The sequence below is a fragment of the Branchiostoma floridae genome, chromosome 8, assembly GCF_000003815.2.
Source record: "Branchiostoma floridae strain S238N-H82 chromosome 8, Bfl_VNyyK, whole genome shotgun sequence".
NCBI classification, from domain to species: domain Eukaryota; kingdom Metazoa; phylum Chordata; class Leptocardii; order Amphioxiformes; family Branchiostomatidae; genus Branchiostoma; species Branchiostoma floridae.
The window spans coordinates 19,775,355-19,796,717 of record NC_049986.1 but is presented as its reverse complement, the minus strand read 5'-3'; the positions used below and the strand labels follow the sequence as shown (position 1 = coordinate 19,796,717).

The window sequence follows — 21,363 nt, the reverse complement described above, 5'->3', positions numbered from 1 at the left end:
ATTGCAATTTATCCATATTTTTCCCTGCATCCTAAAAAAAAGATTTTTTGCAAATTGCTGGTTAGAGGATATTTTATTTTTTTATTTTTAATGATTTTCTTTCAAATCTTTGTCACCATTTAGATATTTTGATGCTTGCATCCATTAACTACATGAAGTTTTTCATTGTGACATTGTATTAATGGCCAAGCTCCTATTCCTCAATTTAATAGAGGTCTGAGGTATGTAATAAAGGTATCATAATCTTCCAGTCATTTTTTTAACAAAGTCATGTAAATTGATTTTCATATGTCTTAACCACAAGGGAGCAGTTGTTCAGTATATGAATTCCCTTTGTATGCATAATATGTGTATGCTTGTGTGTGTGTGTGTGTGTGTGTGCGCACATGCGTGTCTGTCTGTGTCCCTGCACCCCTAGCAGCATCCCTTGGAAATGCAGGACCTGGTGTATTTTTTTGGAACCTGGGTATAGGCCAAGAAGGCAAGAAGGAAAAAAAGAGATTTTTGGGGCCTTGAAGAAAGAAACCTGAAGACATAGAAACCAAGTAATAGCATCAAACAAGCCCTCTATGTCTCATTTGTCTTATTTTGCGGCGGCGACAGAGATACATGTAGGTGAGTTTGGGGAGATTACCAGAAAGTCCTCCTGTCTTTGATGTACACTGGCTGCGATTCTTCTTGGTCTCAAAGTAACACTGCTCATTCTTCTTCTGATCCTTCCCTTGGATCCTTGCCAGCGGTGCACTACAGAGAGCCAAGTCGGCTTAGAGAGTATCACTGGAGAGATATGAGGACTGCTTGTGCAAGCCTCCAGGGGCCAATTAAATGTTAGCTTGTATAATTGGGTAATCAGTTAATTTGGAAAGATGCTAGACATGGAGGATCCCTTACAAATTGGCCTCATTCATTGCCAACAGACAAAATGTCACCCTTTGCATGTTAGTGAAAGTTTGCCAGCCTAGGCCATACAAAGCAGGAAGTGCTGTAACTCTTGTCTCACTTTCCTGCTCATGTTAGCCACCTGTGGCCACATGTACAATGTATATTCTATTTGGGTTCAGGATCAGGTCCTTGTACATGTATATCAGCTTTTAATCATCAGTATTTCTTCATTTCATTGGAATTAGAAGGAACTGTTACCTTTCTTTTGAATTTTGGGATTCAAACACCTTATCTTATGATCCAAAACCAGCTGGTCCGTTTTGACCATAGGTGATGAAAATGATGGGGCTTAACAATGCTGTCCAGAAGGTAGCCTTGTTAATCACCAGTTTACATGGCTCTGAACCTCTTTGGAGAATTCTTGGATTTGAACCCATAACTTTCTCATTGCTATCACAGTTTTGTCCCCAGGTGATAAAGATGATGTGTCTGAAGAATGCTTTCCACTGGGTGGCCTGGTTCATCACTAGTCTACATAGCTCTGAAATTCTGGGACTCGATCTGCATCTGTCGGGATTTGAACCCCTAACCTTGTGATCCCATTTCTGTCCCCAGGTGATGAAGATGATGGGCCTGAACAATGCTGTCCTGGGTGCCCTGCTTCAACACTAGTTTACATAATTATTGCCTGGGTTAAGAACTGAAATCCTTACCTTTTGGTTCTTATTTTCCATAGGTGATGAAGATGATGGGCTTGAACAATGCTGTCCACTGGGTGGCCTGGTTCATCACCAGTTTACATGGCTCAGAATGTCTGAGTCTCCATCTTTTTTCTTTGGATTTGAGCCCCCAACCCTGTGATCCTGACCACAATCCCATTTTTGTTCCCAGGTGATGAAGATGATGGGCTTGAACAATGCTGTCCACTGGGTTGCCTGGTTCATCACTAGTTTCCTGCAGATGTCCCTGACTGGGACCTTCCTCATGCTCATCCTGCAATACAGCCAGATCCTGACCTACAGTAACCCCTGGATCACTTTTCTCTTCATCGAGCTGTACATTGTGGCAACTATATCCTTCAGGTAAGTGTTGGAAGACTTTGAGAAACTGTAAAAACCAACTGCTGCAGTTCCCTCAGATAAAGGGGGAGGGCTCTGTTCCTGCAGTATAGTTAGATCCTGACCAACAGTAATCCCTGTATCATGTTTCTCTTCATCAAACTGTACATCGTGGCTACCATCTCCTTTAGGTTAGTTAAAGAAGTCTGAAAGAAAATCTGTAGTTCTTTAAGATACAGCTGGCACAGATCCTGAGCTACAGTAAACCCTGGATCTCATTTTTCTTCATTAAACATTGTGGCAGCCATTTCCTTCAGGAGAGGGAAGACAAGGGTAAGCTGAAGTTCCTTAACGTAAAGGGAGGGGGCTCTGTCCCTTCAGTATAGTTAGGTCCTGACCTACACTAACCCCGATTGATATCATTGAAGGATGTCTGGAAGAGTAGAAAAGAGTAGACCTGCTCCGGGCAATCCACCCATGATGATGATGATGAGGATGGTATCATTGATAGTTATCATAATGTTTAAGCCTGTGAGGCTTATCTTTATGGAAAACACTTTGCATTCTCTTGTGTGTAGACGTTTTAGTGACTCACAGAGCATTTTTGTTCTCCTTCAGTTTCTTTGTGAGTGTGCTGTACTCCAAGGCCAAAGTTGCGGCAGCCTGTGGTGGGATCATCTACTTCCTGAGTTATGTGCCATATATGTACGTCGCCATCCGAGAGGAGGTCGCCAACGACAAAATCACTGCAGTCGAGAAAAGTATTGCTGTAAGTTTTACATTGTATTTCTCCATAGAATATATTGATTCAGTTTTAATAAGAATTATATTTTTTTAGTGTGAAGGTTTTGTGTTTTGCAATTCTATTTTGTGTCCTGTTTTCGTCTGACTACTGTTCCAAATGAATTAACACTGTTAACTCTCTTCCTCTTGCCTTTTTTGTTGTGAAATGTTCTTAAAACATATTTCTAGTACCTGATGTCCACAACAGCATTGATCTGGGTTCCAAAAACCTTGCACTACAATGAGTGAGGTACTGGCATACAAGAAGAGTTGGATATTTTTCTTTGCTTCTAAATTCTAAATGTTCTTCAAATACCTTTTCAGTGCCTGATGTCCACAACAGCCTTTGGCCTGGGTGCCAAGTACTTTGCGCTTTACGAGGAGTCAGGGACGGGCATTCAGTGGGACAACTTCCTACAGAGTCCTGTAGAGGGGGACGCCTTCAACCTGTGCCGGGTCATGGTTATGCTGGTGGTGGACAGCTTTGTGTACTGTCTGCTCACCTGGTACATCGAGGCTGTACATCCAGGTGAGTTTACCTGTCCTGACAGGTCAGTTTACCTGTAGTCCAGGTGAGATTTCCTGTAATACCGAGTTTGATTACCTAAAGAGTGATCAAAATTACAATGCTATTACATCTGTTACATAGCAAATACATTGCTGTCCTTGGTGCTGACTGACATTGAATAAAGATATTTGATTTCACCGGTGAACTAAATACCAATACCAAGACAAAGCCCATCCCCAGCAGAAAAACTAGGAGTTCCCGTCAGACTCACTCTGCTGTTTATCAAGTTCCCCCAAGTAGAACACTCAATGCTGTACATGTGAGCATTCCTGTCCGTAGTGCTGAAATAACAGTGACACTTATCATTGTTTTCTGAATCAAGTTTAAGATTATTTAGCATCAACATAGCTAAATAATGTTTACACTTTATTTTCCTAAATGCATATTAGACCACATCAATTTGATATGTTGGTTCTCAGATCTTTTGATATATGGTTGCTGAGATATGGGAGGTCAGTCAGGAATTAAACTGGAACAGCAGAATTAAACTAGAGGCTGTTTAAAGTGAAAATATAGCAAGCAGCTAAAAGCAATAGACATAGAGGAAAACGTGAATATAACTGTATTCGCTTCATAAAATGAGTGTACCAAGGCATAAACATGGTCCCCAGGCTTTATTTTCATGATGCGTTTCCAGTTATGCATATTTGAAACAAAAATTTCGTACAATCTGAAAACCTATATCAAATTGGTGTGGACAACAATACTGAATAATGTTAAAGGTTTTATTTTCCTGCATGAATTCATATGATTAGCTCATGATCTAAACTTGTTCCTCCAGGTTCGTACGGGCTGCCCCGTCCCTGGTACTTCCCCTTCCAGAAGTCCTACTGGTTCGGCCACGGGAGGCAGGAGACTCTGGACTGCCACATGCCGTGTTCCCGCGGAACCAACTACAGCCTGGCACTGTCAGAGGAGGATGGGGCATGCGCCGCAGAGGATACTGGAGAGGGTAGGTACTCGCACACTCACAAGCATGCATGCACACACACATGCACACAGACATGCCATGTTCTCGAGGGACCAACTACAGCCTGGCACTGTCTGAGGAGGATGGGGCATGTGCCGCAGAGGACAAGGGAGATGGTAGGTACAAACACATGCATACATGCACACAAACATGCACGCACCCACACACATATCACACTACCAGGGGACCAACTACAGTCTGGCTCTGTCTGAGGACGATGGGGCATGTGCCGCAGAGGACATGGGAGATGGTAGGCTTATACTCCTCACATACGCACAGAGGGATAGAAGATTCTTTCAAACACAATTGCTTTTATGTGTTACGTTCTTCTTTTCTCCATAGGTATCAAGTAAATACAGCTAACATTTTAAAAGAGACTACAGTATCCAACTAAAACCTTGGGGTAAATCTTAGTTCTTAATCATTGTCTTTCTCTCTGTCCTTCTCCAGAGCAAGTTTCTTTTGAGGAGGAGCCTACCCACTTGCCCATGGGTGTCTGTATCCACAACTTGGTCAAGGTGAGAAAAAAATTGAATTCTTGAAGGTTTCTGTGTCTTATGTTATCATGTGATGCTTTTAGATTACTTATAATTATAAACAGGCAAGAGGTATATGTACAGCATGTGTATAACCAAACAAATCTAATTGGTTGTTGTCAGAGTTGGATTTGTATTAAGTTGAAGCAAAATAGCTTTGTTGTTGTGTCTGATGCTAGTTAAGGTCTTGTCGGTTTTCTGTTTGCAGGTGTACAAGACAGGAAACAAGCTGGCTGTGAACAAGCTGGCGCTGAATCTGTACGAAGGACAGATCACCTCCTTCCTGGGGCACAATGGAGCCGGCAAGACTACAACCATGTAAGGAACACTGTGCCAACACTAAGAAATACTTGTGCATTTGGTCTTTCTTGAAGTGTTAAGAATTTCAGTCTATTATTGGTTTAAGCTGCATTTAAAAATTTTAAAGTTCTATAACATTCTTTATAACTGGTACTTATATATGTGGATAGGTACAAATTAGATAAGAAAACAAGGGGACTTTACTACAAAAAAAAATCTCACGGGTGTAAGAAAAACTATGATTGGAACTGCGGAATGTTTTGGTCCCATTTTTTTGTCTTACACAATCGTACTGTCTTTGTCAAGTTGTGCCAGAGTTTGGTTTCATACCCGGTGTTCCCCTACAGATCAGCTCTGACAGGACTGTTCCTTTTGTCTCTCACCATTGTTCCTCTTGGCATGTTGGTTCCAAAGGTCCATCCTGGCAGAACTGTTCCTCAGGTCTCATAGCAATGTTCCTCTCCACAGGTCCATCCTGACAGGACTGTTCCCGCCTACCGCCGGCTCTGCCACCATATATGGGCATGACATCCGCACGGACATGCTGGAGATCAGGAAGAGCCTCGGCATGTGCCCGCAGCACAACGTGCTGTTCGACAAGTATGTTATTTCTGTCATTCGTGTTATGTGTGGCCTGTTACATGAAAATAAAACCAGAAAAGTAACATGTCATAGTCTGGCTTTAAAAAAAATATTGCATCATTCTTTCTCAAGCACATTCAGATGCATACAATCAAGGACATTATATCAGTTATAACGTCCTTGATACAATGTAGTGACCAGCCACTACAGCTCCACAATTTTTCATTTTTACCTGAACATGGTGTTTTTTGTAGTAGTTACAGTATTAGGCAGGCATTTAGCTTTTTGGTCCATTGACATTATGGAATTGACATGTCAGTTTTGCAAAATTCCGTATGAAAAATTATACCCCGGTAAAACAGTCTCAACACAATCTCACACATACAAATATGTAGCTGTTGTCAATATTTTTGACAAAAACAGTGTCATATGTGTAATCTATTCCACAAGCTTCTAATCTGAGCTATGTCTCAAATGTCTTTTTCCATTCACTTTTAGATAAATCATTAACTCAATGATTTCTTTTACTGGAGTTTATCTTTCTTTCTTGAGATACGTAAGGCAGTGTTGTAAATTTACATCTTGATATTGTCAGATAAGTAATACGCAATCTTGCTCAGAGGGTGCAAATACATGTTTCTGCCATATTCTTAATCCCTGAGCATATTTCACACTCAGTACTAAAGGCTGGATTATGTCTGTCACTGATATCATAAGAAATGTTCAGAATCTTATCGGTATCAAAAGCTCTTATCTATTTTTTTAGTAAATAATATGATACAGCTTTGATATGGATGGATGGAGCTTCAATATATTATATTGTATGAATGCCTATGCCTGCAGATAAGATGATGTTGTAAAGTTTCTCTTTTGTATCAGTAATAAAAACTATCTTTGCTCAGGTAGAGAAAATATATGTTTCTGTCATGTTTAAAACAGTCAAACATATTTCTCACACACCTTAGGTTGACTGTGGAGGAACATGTGTGGTTCTACGCCCGACTGAAAGGCATGCAGTCAGCTGATATTGAGAAAGATCTACAACAGTAAGTAGTCCCTACTTTGATTTTTTACACTCAAAACAGTGCAATTTTAAAGAGTAAAGTTAATCTAGATTACAGTTTGGAAACAGACTGTGCTTGTAAGACAACACAACACAAGTCTACCTTTACCTGTGGGGTTTCATGTTATACATTGTTTTAAAAATCAAGTCGATAGATGTTGGTTTCAAAACATTGCAGTATGAAATTTAATCCAAGAACCTGGAAGAGCTTATCAGGCCGAAAAGGTAATACAATTTGATTACTTGATTAATCAATTGATCAATCAATTAATTTATTGAAACAATACAGTAACAACAAGAGTTCGTAGACCTCAGGCCTGCATGAAATGTATTGGGTGTCTGTAGACCTATTGTTTATTTTTTTTCCTTTTCGGCCGTGGTTGGAAAAGTGAGATTTTTACCTTGTTGGTTTGACTGCACCATGCCAAAGTCTGAAATTCCATTTTGGGAATGTGTAAGCTTGGGCATGGATGAACATTACTTATTTTGGATTTCTTAAGCAGGTAACCAACCACAGTACCTTGAAGTTGTTGAGACGACTTTTCCTACCTTTTTTTGTCTCAGATGGCCCATGTAGTTATTCTGTCACATATGACTTGGCACTGGAAGGTTACTTGCATAATTTGACCAATTATATTTTTACAGTAGTTCCATAGACAATATGAATAGTGGTAGCCCCCATCCAGCAGCAACAGTTAGTCCCCAGGGTGGTATGATATTTTATTCAATCCGTCCAACTAAAACCTAAATCTCTTGAAGTACCTAAGCCAAATTTAACAGCAGAATTTACTATTCAAAATGTCCTTTTCAATCCCATTCATAGATGGCAAGCTGCTGCTGCTTTAAAAAGTTCAGAAAGCTGTTGTAGTCAGAGTGAACACCCAGCAAACATCCCACAAAATCAATGAGCAGTTGCTTAGAGGGGGAAAACAATTTCATCATACTTTTGCAGTGACAAAATGCAACAAACGATACTAAATTTAAAACAGAACAAAGCCTCTACCACTTAACCCTGCCCGTACTATAGATTAAGCAGGCCCAAAAGTCAAGCGAATATGACTAGCCCCAAACTACAAATTACCTGCATACAATACGGAAATGGCAACCCCAAAGAAGCAGCAAGAAGGAAAAATCATACACATACCTTTCTCTAACACTCAAGCTCTATACATTTCTTCTCCACTTTAGAAAGTTGTATCTTCTGCTGATTGCCACACAGGGTAAAGGAACTTGTACCAGAACTTTAAACTCAGTACTACACAGCTCTCAAAACACCACAAAGTCGGACTTATAAGTAGCAAACTCAAATTGTACCTAACAAATACAGCAAAAACACCAAAAATGCCACCTGCAATGTCAAGTTCAAGCGTCAGGAGGCCCAAAATCAAACCTGAGTGTCAGGCTACCACCCCCAACCCACGTACCAAAAATCGTCGTGCTCGCACCATCCGTTCTTGAGATACAGCGCCCTAAATCCCCAGCTTCCAAATTTTCCCACGCCCGTGAAAACCATACCTGCATACATGCAGGTAAAAACTAACATTGCAATTGAATTGAATCAGATGTTGTCTTTAAGTTAGCAGTCCAAGTCATGTCTCTTTGCAAGCCACAACAGTCTAGGTCATGAAGAAGTATATGGGTGAAGTCTACTTTCTCTGATTGCAATTGTTTATTACTTTTCCAGACTGATTGGAGACGTGGGTCTTCAGCACAAGCGGAAGGACCCAGTGTCCTCCCTGTCTGGCGGGATGAAGAGGAAACTCTCCGTGGCCATCGCGTTTGTCGGGGGGTCACGTACCGTAATCCTGGATGAGCCCACCGCAGGGGTGGATCCCTACGCTAGGAGGGCCATCTGGGACTTCCTCGTCAACTACAAGAGAGGTGCGTACATTTGGGCTTTGGCTATAATGTATGATGTTGTAATATGTACATGTACATTGCTTAAACATCATGTTGTTTTGAAACATTTATTGCAAAGTGAGTAGATACTGGTTGTGTAAAAGGAATTCTCCTATAATATATCCTTGTTTTTGTAAAATTTTCATCCTTTTTAGCCAATTTGTTGTGGTATACCTTGCAAGATGCATGTTTGCTAGGTGAAATGATTGAAATTTTGTATTTCTATTCAGTAAATAAGACAGTGTGTCTAATAAAAGTAGTCGAATCAATTCATCTGATACTAACGGAAGAAAAATAGCAGTTAGATAGTTTTGTTGGACTAGTCTTGTGTCTGTGTTCTAACTGGTTTAGCTATACTTTGTTTGTTTATCTATTTCACCTAGGCCGAACCATCCTGCTGTCCACCCACCACATGGACGAGGCAGACATCCTGGGGGACCGCATCGCCATCATCTCCAACGGCCAGCTGCGCGCCTGTGGCACCTCGCTGTTCCTCAAGAGCACCTTCGGGGACGGGTACCGGCTCACCGTGGTGAAGCGGCCGGTGGACAGGGAAGAGCAGGGGTCCGGAGGTAGGGGTTGTCTTTCATATGATAGTTTCGGGGCCCAGCCGTGCCCAAAACTAGCCCAGTAGATGGCTGTTCCTCAAGAGCACCTTCGGTGACGGGTACCGGCTCACGGTGGTGAAACAGCCGGTGGACAGGGAAGAGCAGGGGTCCGGAGGTAAGGACTGTAGTAGTGTCTTTAATATGATATTAGTTAACAAAATATCTGGGGGCCCAGCCGTGCCCTAAACTAGCCTGGCACTTCGCTGTTCCTGAAGAGCACCTTCGGGGACGGGTACCGGCTCACTGTGGTGAAGTGGCCGGTGGACAGGGAAGAGCAGGGGTGCAGAGGTAAAACAAGTTCACCTTTATCCGTGGGGTTATAACTTAGGAAATACAGTTGATCTGGGGGCCCAGCCGTGCCCAAAACTAGCCCAGTAGATGGCTGTTCCTGAAGAGCACCTTCCGAGATGGGTACATGTACCGCCTCACTGTGGTGAAGCGGCCGGTGGACAGGGAAGAGCAGGGGTCCGGAGGTAGGGACTGAAGAAGTTGTCCTTGATATATGATAGTTTCAGGGCCCAGCTGTGCCCTTAACTAGCCCTGTAAATCGCTGTTCCTGAAGAGCACCTTCGGGGATGGGAACCTGGTATAAAAGCCTGGTATTACTCACAGTCTGTGGTTTAATGTTTACTACACAGGTCTATTCTCTCTTTTCATGTTAAGTTTTGAACTGATAGATTTGCTCTTTTCCCCTCCCCAGAGCCTGACCTGAACTCCTCCTCCTTATCCAACGGCTCCATCATCACCAGGTGTGTGGAACAAAAGGTCTCCAAGTTCATCAGACAGGTAACAAGATATCAATTGTTACATCTAGTAGTACATGTAAGACTAGTATGCTGAACAGTCTTTAAAATATGAGTCAGTATTGTCCTTAAAGGAGAAGGCAGACAGCTTAAAAGTTAGTATTTCAATTTAGCATATCCACAAGAACCATCAAATGCAAATAGAATTGGCCCTATCAACCAATAGGGATGATGATTTTCCAGTCAGTTTGGGAAGAATAAATTGTCAGCCCTTTAAGTTTGTGTCAATAATTACAAACTTCACTTGCCACCTGCTGTACACCCTACCATTGTATTTTGACAAATGTTATTATCGTTATTATAGTCTTGAGGAAAGGCTTTAATTTTGTGGATAATGGTGATTAACAAGACTTTTATCTATATTCCCCCAGCACGTGGCTGGAGCTGTCCTCCTGTCTGACACCAACCGTGAGATCTCCTACATGCTCCCGTCCGAGGCCGTCAAGAAGGGCTGCTTCGAGAAGCTGTTCAGCGCCCTTCAGAGCAAGCTGGATGACCTTGACCTGAGCAGCTTTGGGCTGACGGACACGACCTTGGAGGAGGTGTTCCTCAAGGTCACAGAAGCCACTGGCAATGACCTTCCAGGTAAGTTTTAAAAACTTTTATGCAAAGATATCCTCTTTATAGTACTACGGTACAAAATTCATAATATTGTCAAGTCTATGAATAAACTTTACCATGTATAATGAATTTGTCATGATCATATTCTAACTTATTACATGATTTTAATCAAGTTTTCAAGATACAATTTGATTCAAAAGCAAATGATACATACGTGAAGATTTTTGATAACATTTTCTTCCTAGCCTTCTGTATGCACCTTGACCGCAAGCTTGATTTTTTTCAAAATCACCAAGAACCAAAGACATGTGGCAAAAGGATGTCAAGAATCAGTCATATGAAAAGACTTTGATTTTGTTTCAATCAACAGTTACCTTGTCGATGAAGATAAGACAATGTCATCGAGGTAATAAGATATGCCAAAAAGACTCTATCGACGGTGTCACTGATAAAAGAGAATTAATACTATCCAAATAGTCTGAAATGCCTGACTGTTTCCAAAATTATATCATTGCTTGTCATGAGTAACTGCTTTTTGGCACACAGATTGATTGAAAAGTCTTAAAACAGCATTCTTTTTTCCAAATCTTATTTTCAGAGAAAGAAGAGAAGGACTCCATCCCCCTGCCCACGCCCCCTGAGGTGTCCAGCCCTCCTGTGGTGACCCCGGGTGACCCCTCCATGGTGGAGCTGGAGATGCCCGTACGCGGCGGGGTCAGCAGTGGGGTCAGCGCGGGGTCGTACGATCGGCTGATGGAGGATGGGGACAACATCAGTCAGCAAAGTGATGGTGGGGGCTTTGCTTTAAACATTTTAAACATAATGAAACTTTAACACCTTATAATATCTACTGATTTTTTGTCCACTTACATTGTACTACAACTGTAACAGTTGTATCTGGTTGCCAGATCTCCTGTTGTTGAGATGAGATAAGAGACTTACCAAATCTTATTAGATTGAATATAATGCATCCTAGCATAATGTTGTTGGTTGATACATAATTTTTTACAAAGTCTCCTATGATACAAAATCATTTAACACAGACTGAACAGTCCATGAATATCTGATCATGAGCAAAGTTAAAATTCAGAGGAGACACAGCAAAAAAAACTGTTGAGATCTCTTTTTCAATAAGCAAACTATAGATATACCAAATAACATGTATTTTAAGATTATACCAAAAAGGTGACTATATCTTTCCTGAATGTCTTAATCTGGAGTTCAATATCTTTTTAATTAAATCAAAATTTAGTTGTTTTTTTTTCTTTTAAAGTCAATCATTGAACTCAACTCAATTTATCATGTCTTTACCAGAACCAGTGGAAGATCCCATCTGCCTGGACCAGGAGGGGGTGGGTAGCTACCGCCTGGAGGGATGTCAGCTGGCCTTCAGCCAGTTCTGGGGACTCATGATCAAACGCTTCAACTTTTCCCGCCGGAACACCAAGGCTCTCTTCTCTCAGGTAACCCAAAAAACTATCATTTCCTTCATTCTCTCTTTAGTGTTGTTGGTGTGAAGACTGTGTGATAGAACATTGGGCTCAGAACCAAAAGGTTTGGGGTTCAATACTCACCATATGCCCCCAACGTTGTTCCCTCGGGAAAGGCACTATACACGACTGTACATTGATTTCAATAACCAGACTGCAAAATGTGCTGCATGTACATTATACACCAAGCTACAGACTGAATTCATTTTTTTCTAATTAGGTTCTTCTTTTCTTGTTTTCAATTACTATTGCAGCTAACATCCATTGGCATAATACCGGTCGGTTTACTGCAATTTCTCAAGCAATGCTAATTTGGCAAATGATCAACGCATCATTTTCTCCAGTTACATGTTGCTGTTACAGCTTACCTTTGCCACTTCTTCTGTGTAAATTATTTTGTCTCTCTGGTCCTGCTAAAAACATAATATCGTAATTGGAACACACCGCGGAATTGCACGGAGAACGGGCGCGTGGTTGGAAGGGGGTGCAATATACCGGTCGAACGAAACACGGCACAATTAACTGCCGCTATGTACCTTTATACATCCTCTGTTGTTCCTTTCTTTCCTGTTAGTAGTTGCACAAAACAAAAATCTGCATGAGCATACAAAAAGTCATGAGAAAATGGGCGTATACTGACAAGAATTTTCATTTAATTGTGGTCCGTCACAACCGCTATGACGTAAAACTTTACTGCTGGCCGTAGCATTAAAAATGGCGGGAAAATGGCGGCGTACGTTCAATTTGACCCATTCAGCCGTAGATCCGGGCGATAATGCAACGGTTCCTCACACTTTTACACGAGTTGTAGGTCACCAAAAGAAATTCAAGATTGCTGTTGAATCATGCTCGTCTTGTGCCGTGAGCACATGTGATTATTATCTACAAATCTGGCGATGAACGTGACAGTGTGTTTGTCCCACGACGAGCTCGCCTGCCCCGAAAATGACCTGAAAACTTTTGGCCTTGTTGTCTTCGAATGCATTGTTATCGATGCTTTGTAAATTATGTATTGGACACCTAGATGTCTGAAGTGTGCATACCTCAGAAATAACTATTGTTGCATGTGTAGATCTCTCTAAGTTCCACTATTTTTAATCGACCGGTATAAGGCTTATGACCGGTATTATGCCAATGCATGTTATATATTGATCGACTCCGTTTTGTAATGTGGAATAAACAATGAACAAAATACATTTCCCCACAGATTGTCCTTCCCGCTCTCTTCATCTGTGTTGCCATGACGGTAGCGTTGTTGGTTCCCGACATCGGTGACTACCCCCCGCTGGTGCTGAGCCCCTCTCAGTACCACAACTACACCAGCCCCATCTGATCTTTTTTGTTCATTTTGAAACGCAGTGCAGTAAAACCAATACATTTCTCTACAGATTGTCCTTCCTGCTCTCTTCATCTGCGTTGCCATGACAGTGGCGTTGTCGGTTCCCGACATCGGAGACTACCCCCCTCTGGTGCTGAGCCCGTCCCAGTACCACAACTACACCAGCCCTATCGGCAACTTCATCCCCATCTCTGATGAGAAGGAAATGCAGGAGACCCAGCTCTATGTGGACGCCACTGCGCAGGAACTCATGCAAACGGTGGGTTGGGATTTTATAGTTAGCCGTTGTTTACATTTGTCTGTCTGTATGCATATTAAGATTCCATAGTACTTGTTGGTTGTCTCAAATGGGACATGCTGTTTGAACATCAAAAATGATCTTGTTCTCCCCTTTGAATAAAATTAACTTAAAGAAGTTGGTTTCTGGCATTCACAGGGTAAGGTTGTTGTTTGTGTTCTAGTTTTACTATAATCAATAGTGTTCTGGTTTGTTTCTTCTCTTATCCTGTTACACTTATTGTGTAACATTTGATTAACATTAAGTATTTCTGGAATGTGTCCTTTATCTGATAAACACCACCCTATGTAATACTCTTTTTCTGTGTTGCTATCATCATGACTTGTGGTCCAAAGACACGTTAATGAACTTTTCATTCGTTCATTTTACAGGTGCACCTTCCGTCAGGAATCGGCGCTACATGCGTCCTTAAGTCGCCTTTCAACGACACGCTATCCATGGAGGTCATCAAGCTCAACCTCACAGATGGAGCAAAGTTGCCGCTGACGGACAAGTACTTTGACGAGACCTGTCGACAGTCGTTCGTGCACGGGGTCCGTCTGGATAACTATGTGCCAAAACCCCCCACGCCGGCCCCGCCCCCCAAGAGCCTTCACCAGAAACAGAACATCCACTACTCTACATCATTTGATCCCAACCCCAACCACACAGGTGAAGCTTGTTGCATTTATATATATTAATTGCTGTGTTTGTTGTTAGTTATGCACAATGCAGATCTTGTTTCAGACTCATAAATACCTCTTACATGTCTCCTTTCATGCAGATATAAAAAATCATTGATTTATTTTAAGTGAAAGAGAATAAAAGTACAATCTAGTCTTTGTTATTGGTAATACTCGCACAATAGTGGGAAATATCAATAATCCCAATCTTAACTGTATGCCCATTTCAAGAATATTATCTATCTATCTCATCTAACTTATCTACATGTAACGTTACTTTCTCTCTCCCTCGGTGACTGTCTGTCTGTCTGTCTCTTTACCCAAAACATTGTTTCAAGACAATGAATATTGTATGCTGCATGTAAGATTCAGAGTGGCAAATCAATTTCCATATTGTGTGACATAGTGATATACATTTGATAATGAGCAAAAGACGATTTATCAGTGGTATGATTGTGTACATGTTGATCTCTTCTCCAGTCCATGAGAACCTGCCTGTGCCCCAGTGCCAGTGTATGAAGGACAACACCGGGTTCCTGTGCACCCCTGACCCCTACCCTCCCCACCGCTTCAAGGTCATCACCGGGGACATCCTGCTGGATGTGACGGGACGGAACACGTCCTTGTGGTACCTCAATACCAACGACCTCTACAGGTTACACAGGTAGGGTATTTTACCAATACGTTGTGCTTCTTATAGTGTCCTATATTCATACACCGCTGTATAGAAAGTTGCACTTCTTACCCAACATATACAGAGAGCTCATTATGATGATGGATTCTTTAATAATGATACATACATGGAAGCCAGCGAGAGGCTGAATTACATATCACTTACAGACTGGACATATACAGTAATAGAAGTCTTCATATTGTCATGATGTAAAATCTTATACACATTAAAATCTAATCCTTCCATACAGCAACTGACCTATCAGGCCAAGCACATTTACAATTTACTATTATATTTGCTGACGAAGAGATAAACAATAGGAAAATTTGCGGAACATTTTGTTCCAAGAGGTACTAAAGAATTAGCACAAAGTACAGTAAGGGCATCTTCACTAAATAACTTTAAACAATGCATAAAGTTAGATATGGTAAGGTTACAAAATTTAATAAAGGTTTGTCAGGTTCTTACATTGTACATACTGTTAGAATGTAATATAACCAGCTGCTGCTGTGACACACGCCAAAGGGTAGTTATACCTGTCAGGTAATACAATACTAATTTACACTGATGTAGATTGTAGATGAAATACAATGTAAAGTGGGACTCAAAAGCTTTTTTAGCAGATCACCCTACAGACTTGTACCCCTCATAGTGAGTCATACATGCGAGGAAGCCTGTATCATACACGTCAGCTGCCTTTTTATGGAATGGAAGAGGAGAGGGATAGTTGATGAGCTGTGTGAATATGATCTCTTTCAGCTCTCTTTCAGACTTGCTTATTTATTGACATTGCTTTGAATTTTTGACATTACCTTCTTACAGACTGTCAAAAACAGATCATGACAATCTTGACATCATGTTTGTCAAAACCCATGATGAAGCTTTTTTCATTCCTTTTTCGAGTTGTTTCATCACTGGATGACTTCTGTCTTGTGATTGAACCTGCCTTGCCATAGACTCGGCTTGTTTGAAGATGCTAAGTGCTTTTCTGTGATCACCAAGGTCCGACCAGGCTGCTGCCAGGATGATGAGTGAGCCAACAGTGTTAGGATGTGCTGTTCCCTGACCATATAGATACATGTACATCTGCAGTGCATGTCCGTGATAGCTGAGTGCTTTACTTTGATCACCCATATGCTGCCAGCATTTTCCCATGCTGTGCAGTAACTTCGCAATTTCAGGATGTGTTGGACTTTGACCATAGATACTCCTGTACACCTGTAAGGACTGGTCAAAGTAACTTATTGCTTTTCTGTCACTGGTCACTGAGCTTGCACCAGGCTAATGCAAGGTTGAATAATGAGTGAACAATTTCAGGATGCACTTTACTGAGTCCATGGATATTCTGGAACATCTGCAGTGCCTGTTCATTGTAGCTGAGCGCTTTCCTGTGATCACCCAGGACCCTCCAGGATGCTCCTAGGTTGCTGAGTGAGGTGGCCATTGCAGGATGTACTGCAGTCTGACCATAGATATTCCTGAACATTTTTAATGCCTGTTCAATGTAGTTGATCGCTTTTCTGTGATCACCCAAGCTAGCATAGTTTAATGCCACATTGTTTAGTGAGTAGGCAATGTTAGGATGTACTGCACCCTGACCATAAACATCCCTGGCCATCTGTAGTGCCTGTTCATGGTACTTGATTGCTTTCCTGTGGTCACCCATTTCATGCCAGACTGTTCCCAGGTTGTCTAGTGAGCCGGCAATTGCAGGATGTTCTGCGGTCTGACCATAGATATCCCTAAACATTTGTAATGCCTGTTCAATGTAGTTGATCGCTTTTCTGTGATTACCCAAGCTACCATAGTTTACTGCCACATTATTTAGCGTGGTGGCAATGCGAGGATGTTCTGTGTTCTTACCATATATACACCTGAACATCTGTAGTGCCTGTTCATGGTACTTGATGGCTTTCCTGTGGTCCCCCATTTTATGCCAGGCCGTTCCCAGGTTGTCTAGTGAGCTGGCAGTGCGTGGATGTGCTGTAGTTTGACCATAGATGTGCTTGCACATCTGTAAAGCTTGTTCATAGTAGCCGGTTGCTTTACTTGCATTACCCAGGTTAGACCAGGCTGACCCCAGATTGTTTAATGATGTGGTAATTTCTGAATGTGAAAGATTTTTACCATACATATTCCTCTGCATCTGTAATGCCTGTTCATGGTAATTGATTGCTTTTTTGTGATCACCCAGGTTGCCCCAGGCACAACCCATATTGTTAAGTGAGGTGGCAATTTTATGATGTGCTGCACTCTGACCATAAATAATCCTTTGGATCTGCAGTGCCTGTTCAATGTAGCTGGTTGCTTTTCTGTGATCGCCAAGATCATTCCAAGCCTGTCCCAGATTGTAAAATGATGCGGCAATCTGAGGATGTGCTTTACTCTCACCATAGATAGACTTGCGCATCTGTAATGCCTGTTCATAGTAGCTGATTGCTTTTTTGTAATCACCAAGTTCATGCCAGGCACCTCCTATCACATTGAGTGAGGTAGCAATATTGGGATGTGCTATAGTTTGCCCACACACATAGATACTCCTGTTCATCTGTAGTGACTGTTCACAGTAGCTGATAGCTTTTCTGTGATCACCGAGGCTGTTCCATGCTGTCCCAAGATTGTTGAGTGAAGTGGAAATTTCAGGATGTGCTGTACTATGACCGTAGATACTCTGGTACATCTGCAATGCATGTTCATGGAAACTGATTGTTTTTTTATAGTCATTCAACTGGTGCCAAGTCATCCCCATGTTTCTGAGTACCATAGCAATGTTTGGATGTGCTGTAGTCTGACCAAAGATGCTCCTGTACATATGTTGTGCTTCTTCAAAACAGCTCATTGCTTTTTTGTAATCACCCAGGAAATGCAAGGACTGTCCCAGGTTGTTGAGTAAGGTGGCTATCCTCGGATGTGCTTTACTCTCTCCATAGACAGATCTGAACATCTGCAGTGCCTGCTCATAGTAGCTGACAGCTTTCCTGTCATTGCCAGAGTAAGCAAAGTCATTCCCAAATCTGCCAAGGAACCTGGCATTTACTTCATAGATATTGAGGCCAATAGTCTTGGACATTTGTAGTTCCCTTTCACTGTAGCTTATTGCTTTGTTGTAATCACCCATCATGAAATAAGCATCATGAATATCCTTGAGCAGCTCAATTTTCTCCATGTTGCTTAAATTTGCTTTCATTAGAGCCTTCTCAAAGTAGCTGATGGCAAATGCATATTGGCATAGTTCATAGTGCATCATTCCTCTTACTTTGAGAGAATCATCATAAAATTCTGGGATTGCATAGTTTAAAACAGGTCTCTGCCCAAAGCCTTCAGTCAGGACATTTTTAAGAGGAAGTTCTGTGTAATAGTATCTGAAAAGCTGCTTTCCATTTAGTAGATGGAAAACTGGTTTCAATACAGTTGTTTGTATTTCATCATTGGTTTGTAGAAATGATTCCTGTCCATGCATTCTTGTTTCCATGGAGGCCAAAGCTGACAGGTTTTCCTTTTGTCCACCATTTGCAATGTAGGTTCTGAGCCTGAGTTCTGCTGAGATGCTGGCAAGCACTGTCAGGTGGTGCGCATTGTTGGGGCTGATCACTTGTTGCTTTTCCATGTCTTCTATTGTCTTCCAAATGGTGGTTGGTATGATGCCTGAAGACAGAGCCAAACAGTCCACTGCTACAGTTGGGAAGCGATATAGGTCTTTCTTCACATCAATCAGCCTTGCTGTAATTGTTTCTTCATTATTGCGGATTTTGATGTTTTCCTTCAGTGTCGTCTGTGCCAGTTGTTGAGCCATTTTACCCCCATCAGCCTGCAGTATCTCCCCTGTGATGGCCATGTAGGTGTCAGTCAAATCCTGGTCCCCCGTTATCAGACACGGGTTTCTCAAGATGGAGGCCAGGTGATATCCTTCCTTCAGGTACAATGTGGCATCATTTTGAAGTAAAGAAACCATGTTTTCTGGGGAGCAGATGAGCTCACTGGGTGGTTCATTCATAGCATGCTGCCTGCCCAGTGGAGTCTTGCTTGCTTTTGGCATGCAGCCATCAAATGCAAACCCACGAGGTGTAACCGAGTCATAGTACCAGTTGTCAAGTGGGTTCTTGGAGTAAAAGTCATTGAGACACTTAATTCCTACTGCTGGGAGAATGGTTTCTCCCAGGTTGACCACCTTAAGGTGTAGATAGTGTGTGAGCTTACGGAAATATGTAAGACATTTCTCACTTTCTTCTTTTACCAAGATGGCAAACTCCAGGTCTGAGTATGGAGTTACCAGTCCTGTGGCCTGTGAACCCAAACCTATCAGGGCATACGTACAGGGAGGGGGACCCGTTAACCCAATACACTCTTCTACAAGTAGGCTGATGAACTCCTTCCTTTGTTGTGCAATTCTCTCAAACAAGTACCTGACAGCCTGAGCTCGTTTTGCCTCTATCTCTTTTACACATGGGTCATCCTCATTATGTGCATAAGGATCCAGCTGCTGGTCAATGGTTTCCATCTCCAGCTTGATCTGGTCCCGCATCTCCTTCAGCTGTTTCTTGTGTTTTTCTGTGAAATCTTGGCTCATATTGGGTATATCTACATGTAAGATACATTTGAGAAATGACATCTCTACATCTGTTACAGCTGTAGCTATATGATTGTTACCATTTAGGACTTTGTTATTTGACCTTGTTATTGCTGAATTGTAGAGAGCTGCTGCTTTGACAAAGTCTCCCCTGTCTCCTGTCTGCTGACCTCGCTTACTGTAGACTTCCCCCAACTTGCACAGGGGCTCCACCTCTCTCTGGTACTGCTGGGCTGTGGGTTCTAGGAGGCAAGGACATGTCATTGAATATTGTAGCTCCTTAATAAAGGCAACTGTCTTAATTAAGGATTAAGACTCATACTCTGTGACTGAAACTGTACAACCCTCATAACCAAATGTAGCCAATTGAAGGTGTTCTTACCTCTGACATGTACCACCTTGAGTGCAGATGCAAAGTGTTGCTCTGCTGAGTCCAGGTCTGCCCAACCAAGGGATGCTTCTCCTTTCTTCATGTGGTCTTTGTACTGTCTATAGATAAATTTCAGAGGTTTTGGATGGCTGTAGCATATTTTTTGTTGACACGAAACAGCACAAATCAATGTATCAAACATCTGACCATTTGCAAATTTATTCCTGGCAGTTACTAGAGGACCTGTTACCTTGTGTATCTTTTTATTACCTGGATGTCTTAACTTCATCGAATCGGATGTACACGATATTACGTACATCTATTAACTGTACAGCATGTCACTATTGCACCGGTGCAATGGCCTAGTGGGTAGAGACTAGAGTGTTCGCCTTGCATTCGGTAGGTCGTGAGTTTGATCCCCAGCTGAGTCATACATGTACCAAAGGCTTTAAAATGGTACCTGCTGCTTTGTCTGATTAGAACTCAGCATTCGGGAAAGAGAATGGAAGTTGAACACACACCACTACCAGTGGACTAGCCCCCTGCTGTAGTGTTTGCGTTGTGTGGCCCAGGGCTAAGGAAACAGAGATAGGCGCCACCCTATGCACCATCAGGCACGGGAAGGGTTTAACTTAACTTCATGTCACTCACTTGTCTTTGAGTCGTTCTTCTGCCGCTATTCCAGGTGTGATGCTTGCAAATATCCCTGGTGCAGAAGCTTTGTCGTTGCTGTAAAGAAAAAAAATTGCATCAAGGATGTCATGTATTGAAGTGAGGCCACACCAATTTTTTTTTCTTTGTTCTCGGATACTCTAGTCACTGTGATAAAATACAGTAAGCAGTCAAGAGGAAAAATGGGGCAGGGAGGAAAAGCATTACTGAGCAAGAAACTGGATATGATTTTGGAAACGGTCAGAATAATTATTTCAGACGACATCCGTTATCTTTGAAATTGGTCTTAAAGTGACACTGAGGGAAACTTTTAGGAGAGTGGTGTTATATCCTAACTAAGAATTGATATGTAAAGGAGAATATGGTTGAAAATTTTTTTTATTTATTTTGAAAACGCTCAAAAATTGATGCGTATGCGGATGTCGTCCATATCTAATCAAATCAACATCATAACTTGAAAGTTCATCTGTGTTGGTACAAGTCATTCTTGAAATAGTTGAACTGTAATTTCCAACACCAAAATTGGACTCACCCAAATTTTCGACTGTACAGCATCAGTGTTAGTCAAGGAATGAACAATCCACTGCTGTTGTGACGTCACTTTATGTAGATAGAACACGTGACTCAGTAAGCAATGGATTATAGGTTGCAGTAAGCAGTGGATTATAGGTTACATCCG

General features: G+C 41.8%; 1 protein-coding gene across 3 annotated transcripts in view; it reads left to right on the top strand.

Annotated features, from left to right (window-relative positions):
- The window catches only part of LOC118420736 (ATP-binding cassette sub-family A member 2-like), a 98,873-nt gene that overhangs the window by 59,034 nt on the left and 18,476 nt on the right, over positions 1 to 21,363 (top strand). For all 3 annotated transcript variants that reach the window (XM_035827692.1, XM_035827691.1, XM_035827693.1), the window contains 17 exons: positions 1,774 to 1,964; positions 2,559 to 2,709; positions 3,048 to 3,252; positions 4,073 to 4,243; positions 4,712 to 4,779; positions 5,006 to 5,115; positions 5,566 to 5,697; positions 6,645 to 6,725; positions 8,427 to 8,623; positions 9,025 to 9,213; positions 9,950 to 10,035; positions 10,424 to 10,637; positions 11,212 to 11,403; positions 11,928 to 12,076; positions 13,492 to 13,701; positions 14,112 to 14,391; positions 14,883 to 15,066. In XM_035827692.1, coding sequence (XP_035683585.1) covers positions 1,774 to 1,964; positions 2,559 to 2,709; positions 3,048 to 3,252; positions 4,073 to 4,243; positions 4,712 to 4,779; positions 5,006 to 5,115; positions 5,566 to 5,697; positions 6,645 to 6,725; positions 8,427 to 8,623; positions 9,025 to 9,213; positions 9,950 to 10,035; positions 10,424 to 10,637; positions 11,212 to 11,403; positions 11,928 to 12,076; positions 13,492 to 13,701; positions 14,112 to 14,391; positions 14,883 to 15,066 — 2,810 coding nt within the window. The remainder of the gene's footprint in view (positions 1 to 1,773; positions 1,965 to 2,558; positions 2,710 to 3,047; positions 3,253 to 4,072; positions 4,244 to 4,711; positions 4,780 to 5,005; positions 5,116 to 5,565; positions 5,698 to 6,644; positions 6,726 to 8,426; positions 8,624 to 9,024; positions 9,214 to 9,949; positions 10,036 to 10,423; positions 10,638 to 11,211; positions 11,404 to 11,927; positions 12,077 to 13,491; positions 13,702 to 14,111; positions 14,392 to 14,882; positions 15,067 to 21,363) is intronic.